Genomic DNA, 8,844 nt, shown 5'->3' with positions numbered 1-8,844 from the left:
CCAGATTAAAATTAGAAAATAAAATGATTCTTTCTGTTTTAAATATGATTTTAACTTTGCACCAACAGAAAAACCAAGTCCACCTGCTAGACTCGGCGTTACTGCAGTAACAAAGAATAGCATCACCATTGCATGGTCAAAGCCAGAGCATGATGGTGGAAGCCGAATTACTAGCTACCTCATTGATGCCCTTGAAAAGGGACAACAGAAGTGGGTTAAATGTGCCAATGTAAAAACCAACACCCACATAATTAAGGGCCTGAGGGAAAATGCAGAATACTTGTTCAGAGTTCGCGCTGAGAATCATGCTGGACTCAGTGAACCAAAAGAAATGATAATCCCTGTGGTTGTGAAAGATCAGTTGGGTGAGTCTTAATTAATTTAATTTATTCCATTTTTATTATATTCAAATAATCTATTAATCTTGTAATTACATTTTCTTTCATTGTTCTTAACAGATGCCCCTGAGTTTGATATGAAGAACTTCCCACATAACACTGTTTATGTGAGAGCAGGATCAAATCTTAAATTTGAGCTTCCTCTCTCTGGGAAACCAATGCCAAAGGTCACAATGACAAGAGGCAATGCTCCAGTTAAGTGCGGCAAGAGATTCAGCTTTGAAGTAACCCCTGAAAGTCTTAATGTCAACCTCAAGGAAAGTATTGCAAGTGATGCTGGAAGATATGACATTGTCGCCTCAAACACAAGTGGAACAACCAAGATGTTTGTAAACATACTGGTCCTGGATAGACCAGGTCCTGCAGTTGGTCCTGTTGAAGTTAGTGGTGTGGGAGAGACAAGCTTGTGCCTCAAATGGCTCCCACCTCTGTATGATGGTGGCAGTCCTGTCACGAACTATGTTGTTCTTAAACGTGAAACAAGTACTCCAGCCTGGACAGAAGTTTCATCCACAATTGCAAGAAGTGCTATTAAAGTCACCAAACTTACAAAGGGAGAAGAATACCAGTTCAGGGTTAAAGCTGAGAATCGCTTTGGCATCAGTGACCATATTGATTCTCAGTCAGTTACAGTGAAGCTTCCATACAGTGAGTACTTGGATACTGTACATTTGCAATTGTTTCTAGTTATGTCTCAATTTTTATAATGTCTAAACCTCTGCTGGTTTAATGTATATTTTAGCTATCCCTGGTCCACCATCAACACCATGGCTGAGCTATGTGTCAAGGGAAAGCCTCACTGTTTGCTGGAATGACCCAGTAGTAGATGGTGGAAGCCCGGTGTTTGGATACCACATCCAAATGAAAGAAAGAAGCAGCATCCTTTGGCAGACGGTGAACAAAACAGCAATCCCTGCAACTCAAATTAGAGTGACAAATATATGTCCTGGAATGATTTACGAATTCAAAGTAGCTGCAGAAAATGCAGCTGGTATTGGAAAGTTCAGCAAGACATCAGATGAAGTGCTAGCGATCGATGCCTGTGGTAAGCTTAAATAATAATAACAAAATTTAAAAAAAAATCTGTGCAAAGGAGATGTGTCAAGTTTCTCTAAATTTCTGTGCCAAATAATCCTTGTTTTATTTTAGAACCACCGGCAAATGTGAGAATTTCTGAGGTTACAAAAAATTCAGTTAGCCTTGTATGGCAGAAGCCTCCATTTGATGGTGGAAGCAAAATCACTGGCTACATGGTTGAGCGAAGAGATGCTCCAAATGGCAGATGGACAAAGGCAAACTTTACCAATGTCATTGATACTAATTTCACTGTGTCAGGCTTGACTCAGGATCAGTCATATGAATTTAGGATTTTCGCCAAAAATGCAGTTGGCTCAGTTAGCAACCCATCTCTAATTGCAGGACCAGTAACTTGTGTTGACATTTCTGGTAAGTGAATTGCTTCTACATTGCTTGTTTATTTAATGCCATTCCTAGCAATGGGTCTTACTCTTTATTACACACACTTTTCCATTTTTCCCTAATTCCAGGTGCTCCAGTAATTGACCTGCCCCCAGAGTATTTGGATGTTGTGCAATACAAAGCTGGTGCATCATTCAAAATCAAAGTGGGAATATCTGCTAAACCCTTGCCAACTATTGAATGGCTTAAAGACGAAAAGGAATTAGTATCAAGCGCACAGCTGTCAATTGAGAACACAACTGACTCATCAGCCATCCTCATTAAAGATTCTACTCGTCTTAATACTGGAACCTATGAGCTCAAAATCAAGAATGTGTTTGGCACAGCATCTGCTTCTATCAGAATACAGATTTTAGGTATGTAATCATTTCTGTCAAAAATATGTATATAAATGTAATTTCAATGTCTTATCCACCTCTTTCAATGTCTTATCCATTTCCTAATTGTAAATTAATACATTTTTATTCTATAAATAGACAAACCTGGACCTCCAGCTGGACACATTGAATTCAAAACTGTCACTGCTGACAAGATAACAATTGCATGGGAACCAGTGACTGATGAAGGAGGTGCCAAAGTAACTCATTACATTGTAGAAAAACGAGAGACAAGTAGAGTAGTGTGGTCTACAGTTTTTGAGGCAATGGAAGCACGCACTGTCACTGTCCAAAAGTTGGCCAGAGGAAATGAATATGTATTCCGTGTCAGAGGTGTTAACAAATTTGGAGCTGGAGATCCTCTGGAGTCTGAGCCTGTTATCGCCAAAAATGCATTTGGTAAGGAAATAGTAAATCGAAAATCAAAATGATTAAACTAGATAATATATACGTTTGGTAAATGAGATCATGTATATAACACCACAACTATTAAATCAATGCTATTTTTTCAGTTACTCCCGGACAACCTTCTACACCTGAAGCAACAGATATCACCAGAACATCAATGCAGATCATTTGGGATAAACCTAGTGTGGATGGAGGTAGCATGGTTACAGGATACTATTTGGAGAGACGTGACAAGAAGAGTCTGCGCTGGGTAAAAGTGTACAAGGACCCCATTAGTGATACAAAATCAAAGGTCCATCATCTTACAGAAGGAAATGAATATCAGTATCGTGTATGTGCAATCAATAAAGCTGGGGAAGGTCCATACACAGATGTTTCTGACTTCTACAAAGCTGCTGATCCAGTTGGTATGTATTACTGTATAATTTTTGCTCGACTGTTAATTTTACTAAATTCATATATCATTTTGAGTCAGACTGTCCTGACATAGAGTTCTAACCAAGTTTTTTTTTTTTTCTCCCAAGACCCACCATATGAACCAACTAAGCTGAAGGTGGTTGACTCAACAAAAACATCAATCACACTTGGATGGTCAAAGCCAGAATATGATGGAGGCAGTGAAATCACCAGCTATGTTGTAGAAAAAAGAGTTGGCAAAGAAGGGGAATGGACAGTGATTAGCCATAAGGGAGAAGTGAGAACTACAGAGTATGTAGCTTCAGATCTTAAACCAGATATGGACTACTACTTCCGTATATCTGCTGTCAATTGTGCTGGCCGTGGAGACCCAATAGAAATGGAAGAGCCAGTACAAGCCAAGGACATTCTTGGTATGCATTCATGTTGAAATGCTTGGAATATCTTTGTATATTTTATAATAATGTTTTCTGTAACAATGGCATTAACCACTTTAATTCCTATTTTGCAGAGGAAGCCCAGGTTGATATAGATGTTGCAATGAGAACTCACTACATTGTGAAAGCTGGTAAAGATGTTGAAATCATGGTTCCCCTCAAAGGCAGACCTGCTCCAAGTGTCTCTTGGAAAAAGGAAGACCAGAACATTGACAATGATCCTAAATACGACATTCACAACACAGACTCTTCATCATGTCTCATAATTACACAAGTAACTCGAAGTGACACAAGTAAATATACCATTAATATATCAAATGGTGTAGGAGAACCAAAGTCACTAACTGTGTCTGTTAAAGTACAGGACACTCCAGCTGCTTGTAGGAATTTGATCTTGAAAGACGTCACTCGTGGAAAAGTTACTCTTTGTTGGGAGCCCCCTCTACTGGATGGTGGTTCTGAAATTACCAATTATGTTGTTGAGAAAAGAGACTCTTCAAAGCGTACATATGCCTGTGTAACAAATAAGTGCAAAGAAACCACATGTGTACTTGAAGAACTCTCTGAGAAGGCATTGTTCTTCTTCCGTGTATTAGCAGAAAATGAGAATGGAGTTGGAGATCCATGTGAAACAGCAGAGCCAGTTAAAGCCACTGAGACCCCTGGTCCAGTAAAAGACCTTTCTATGAAAGACTCCACCAAGACTTCAGTAACACTACAATGGAACAAACCAGATTATGATGGTGGTAGCATCATTACAGACTACATAATTGAACAGAAACTCCAAGGTCAAGAAGAATGGGCTCCTGCTGGCACAAACAAGCATTGTGAACATAAAGTTACAAAGCTTAAGGAACTCACTGAAATGTTTTTCAGAGTTAGTTCCAAGAATGAAAAGGGTACTAGTGACTTTGTTGAAATTGGGCCAATCAAAGTAAAGGACTACATTATCCCACCAGAAGCAAACCTTGAAGAGTATCCTGGTGGACAGATCAGTGTGCGTTTGGGACACAATGTACACATTGAATTGCCATACAAGGGTAAGCCTAGACCAAACATTCTTTGGTTAAAGGACAACTTACCACTGAAGGAGAGTGAAAAGGTCCGCTTCAAGAAGACTGAAAACAAGGCCACTCTTATGATAAAAAATGTGGAGAAAGAGAACGGAGGCAAATACACACTTACTCTTGACAACACATTCTTCAGAAAATCATTTCACGTACATGTTATTACCCTTGGACCACCCTCTAAACCTATTGGACCTATCCGCTTAGATGAGGTCAGAGCAGAAAGTATCGCTATATCTTGGGATGAACCAAATGATAATGGAGGTGGAGAAATCACTTGCTACACTGTTGAGAAACATGACACCTCTCAGACAGGCTGGAAAATGGCTTGTTCAAGTGTAACTGGAACATCGTTTAAGGTCCCCAACCTGATCAAGGGTATTCAATATCAGTTCAGAGTCTGTGCAGAAAATAGATATGGTGCAAGTGAACCTTTAGTTTCACAAAATGTCATTGCCAAGCATGAGTTCAGACCACCTGGTCCACCAGGCATGCCAGTAGTTTACAATGTTACAAACGATGGCATGACTATTCAGTGGGATGAACCGGTCTTTGATGGAGGTTGTCCAGTCCTTGGGTTCCATGTTGAAAAGAAGGAGAAGAACAGCATAATGTGGCAAAAAGTTAACATAGTTTTAGTGAAAGAAAGGGAGTACAGGATTATTGGTCTTATTGAAGGCTTGGAATACCAGTTCAGGGTCTACGCCCAGAATGATGCTGGATACAGTCGCATGGGTGATGCAAGCAAACCTATTATGGCTGTTTCTCCAGTTGGTAAGTTTAACTTTAAGATATATTTTTCACACCAATCTTGCAAGTTAAAAATATGACAATTTACAGTAGCTAAATATTAATAAAATTGTGAATTTTAACTTCAGATCCTCCTGGTACCCCTGACTATGTTGATGTAACAAGTGAATCTGTTCAACTGAAATGGGAAGCACCCAAGCATGATGGTGGAAGCAAAATTGTTGCCTATAATGTGGAGAAACGACAGGGCAAAGGACGGTGGTTGAAGAGCAATTTTACAAATGTGACTGACACAGAATTTACAGTGACTGGTCTTGCTTGCGGTGAACGCTATGAATTTAGAGTCATAGCAAGAAATGCTATCGGGACAGTGAGCCCACCCTCTCAGTCTTCTGGTTATGTTGTCATCAGAGATGAGAGCTGTAAGTTCATGCAGTTTATATTGTGTTTCTCATTGTTCAGTGGTCAACATTTTACATGCAATTTTATGCTGGTCTGTGTGTATTAAAAAAGTACAAACTCTTTTCTCTTTCAGTTCCTCCAAATGTTCAGTTTGGCCAAGAGTACTTTGAGGGAGTCTCTATTAAAGCTGGAGAAAACATCAGGCTCAAAGTTGCTATCACTGGAAGACCAACACCAAAAGTTACCTGGTTCAGGGATAATATTGAATTAACCAAGAAAATGGTTGATATCACAACAATTTCTGGATCAAGTACCCTCTTTATAAGAGATGCTGACCGTAGACACCGTGGTCTTTATACTGTGGAAGCCACAAATCCCTTAGGAAGTAAAAAAGAATCAATGAAAGTTGAAGTCTTTGGTATGAATACTTTTTGTACCTTATCCATCTGTATTCATCCCACCCTTTAGTCACTAGATTTTCTTAATATCCATATCATATCATAACATATCTTATCATATCATATCATATCATATCATATATACCATATGCTTCTATAATTTCTATCTTTCAGATACACCCGGAGAGCCTGTTGGTCCAGTCACATTCTCAGATATCTCTGAGGGCAAAGTAACACTTTCATGGAATCCACCTGAGAATGATGGCTGTTCTGAGGTCACTCATTACATTGTTGAGAAGCGTGAAACTTCAAAACTTTCATGGGCACTTGTCACGGATGAGTGCTTGGGATGCACATACACTTCCACCAAACTGATCAAGACAAACGAGTACCAATTCCGTGTTTCTGCAGTCAATAGGTTTGGTGTTAGCAGACCACTGGATTCAGCTCCTGTGATTGCACAGATGCAATACAGTAAGATAATAAAAAGCTTATATTAAAATAAATATTATTTTCTCAAATTTTATATATACAACACTGTAAAAATATTTTTTCTGTAATTTCTTTGTTTTTCATCCCTGCAGCTGTTCCAGATTCTCCTGGAACTCCAGATGCAACAGATGTCGATGGAGAGAGTATCACAATCAGCTGGGCTCCTCCAACACATGATGGTGGAAACCAAATAAAATATTACATTGTGGAAAGACGTGAAAAGAAGACTGGTCGTTGGCTGAAAGTCCTAACAAGGAAACCCATTGTTGAGGTTGCACACAGAGTGACTCATCTAACTGAGAATGTGGAGTATGAATTCCGTGTGTATGCTGTAAATGATGCTGGAATTGGAGCACCAAGCAACATTTCAATGCCAATTAAATGTACTGAGCCAACAGAAGAACCTGATGCCCCATCTATTGTCAATGTGACTGACACTACCAATACGTCTATCAGCTTGGAATGGACCAGACCTGCCTATGATGGTGGAATGGAAATTCATGGCTACATTATTGAAATGTGCAAGGGATCTGAAGAGGTATGGCGCAGAGTCAATGAGGAACTTTGTGCTGTCACAAAATACACTGTGACTGGTTTGGAAACCACTGCAGAGTACAAGTTCCGTATTTGTGCAGTCAATTCTGTTGGAAAGGGCGAAGCCAAAGAAATATCTGAGTCTGTACAGGCAGTAGACAGGTTCTTGGCACCGGAAATTGACATAGATGCATCCTTCAAACAGACACATATTGTAAAAAGTGGAGCAAGTGTATGTATCCATATTGCCTTTAAGGGAAAGCCAACACCTACAGCTTCATGGACAAAAGTGGATGGAGAACTTGGTGTTATGACAGACATCGCCACCACTGAGACATTCACGGCTTTGACACTGGAAAATTGCACTAGAAATGATACTGGAAAATACACTCTCACTCTTGAGAACAGTAGTGGCAATAAATCTATTACTATTGCAGTCAAAGTGTTAGACACACCTGGTGCACCAGGGGCTCTCTCCATCAAGGAAGTAACGAGAGGAGCTCTCACAATTGCTTGGGAACCTCCTACCAACGATGGTGGTGCACGTGTTCATCATTACATTGTTGAGAAACGTGAGGCTAGCCGTCGTACATGGACAGAGGCAGCACCCAAGACCACTCAAACAAGCCTGAGAATTTCTGATCTCCTGGAAGGTGTACCTTATTTCTTTAAAGTCATGGCTGAGAATCAATATGGTCTTGGTGAAGCATATGAAATGCCCGACCCAGTTATTGCCACAGCTGAACCTGCTGCACCGAAGAGAGTTGATATTATTGATACAACTGACACATCAGCAACCCTGGCCTGGCTCAAGCCGGAGCATGATGGAGGAAGCCGTATCACAGGCTACTGTGTGGAGTCAAAGGCTAAAGACTCAGATAAATGGGTTGTTTGTGGCACAACGAAAAACCTAAGCCTTGTAATTGAAGGACTTATACAGAACAGTGAGTATGAATTCCGTGTCAAGGCGAAAAATGATGCTGGGTTCAGTGTGCCAAGGGAAGCTTTCTCCTCAGTCATCATTAAAGAGCCACGAATTGAACCTACTGCCGACCTCAGTGGCATCACCAACCAACTCATTATTAGCAGGATTGGTGAATTGTTTGAGATTGATGTTCCAATTAGTGGAAGACCTGCTCCAAAGGTATCCTGGAAGCTTGAGGAAATGAAGCTAAAAGAAACTGACAGGGTGTCAATCAAGACTACCAAAAACAGGACCACTCTCTCAGTTAAAGACAGCATGAGAGGTGATGGAGGCAGATATTTCCTAACTCTTGAGAATGTGACGGGATCAAAGACTTTCAGTGTCACTGTCAATGTCATTGGCAGACCAAGCCCTCCAGAGGGCCCTATTGAGATTTCCTCAATTACATCACAGTCATGCGTACTATCATGGAATCCACCTGAGGATGATGGTGGAACAGACATCACAAACTACATTGTCGAGAAGCGTGAATCTGGTTCCACTGCTTGGCAGCTTATTAACTCAAGTGTAAAGCAAACTTCTTTCCATGTTTCACATCTAACTAAATACATGCAGTACACTTTCCGTGTCTGTGCTGAAAACCGTTTTGGTGTGAGCAAACCAACAGAATCTGAGACGATTGTTGCAGAGCATCCATTTGGTATGTTATAGTTAATAAGAAATTTTGATATACTGTATGAAATATCAAATATCTTATTAC

At 40.1% G+C, this 8,844-nt stretch overlaps 1 protein-coding gene across 2 annotated transcripts in view; it reads left to right on the top strand.

The window, feature by feature from the left end:
• Positions 1-8,844, top strand: part of ttn.1 (titin, tandem duplicate 1) — a 138,479-nt gene that overhangs the window by 111,883 nt on the left and 17,752 nt on the right. For both annotated transcript variants that reach the window (XM_084122516.1, XM_084122515.1), the window contains 13 exons: positions 69-365; positions 459-1,046; positions 1,141-1,443; positions 1,548-1,844; positions 1,946-2,233; positions 2,354-2,653; positions 2,767-3,069; positions 3,187-3,492; positions 3,591-5,357; positions 5,462-5,755; positions 5,869-6,153; positions 6,308-6,607; positions 6,718-8,784. In XM_084122516.1, coding sequence (XP_083978642.1) covers positions 69-365; positions 459-1,046; positions 1,141-1,443; positions 1,548-1,844; positions 1,946-2,233; positions 2,354-2,653; positions 2,767-3,069; positions 3,187-3,492; positions 3,591-5,357; positions 5,462-5,755; positions 5,869-6,153; positions 6,308-6,607; positions 6,718-8,784 — 7,395 coding nt within the window. The remainder of the gene's footprint in view (positions 1-68; positions 366-458; positions 1,047-1,140; positions 1,444-1,547; positions 1,845-1,945; positions 2,234-2,353; positions 2,654-2,766; positions 3,070-3,186; positions 3,493-3,590; positions 5,358-5,461; positions 5,756-5,868; positions 6,154-6,307; positions 6,608-6,717; positions 8,785-8,844) is intronic.

The sequence above is a fragment of the Abramis brama genome (genome assembly GCF_963993115.1).
Source record: "Abramis brama genome assembly, chromosome: 8".
NCBI lineage: Eukaryota > Metazoa > Chordata > Actinopteri > Cypriniformes > Leuciscidae > Abramis > Abramis brama.
Note: the sequence above shows the minus strand (reverse complement) of the source record. Positions and strands in the feature narration are given on the sequence as shown.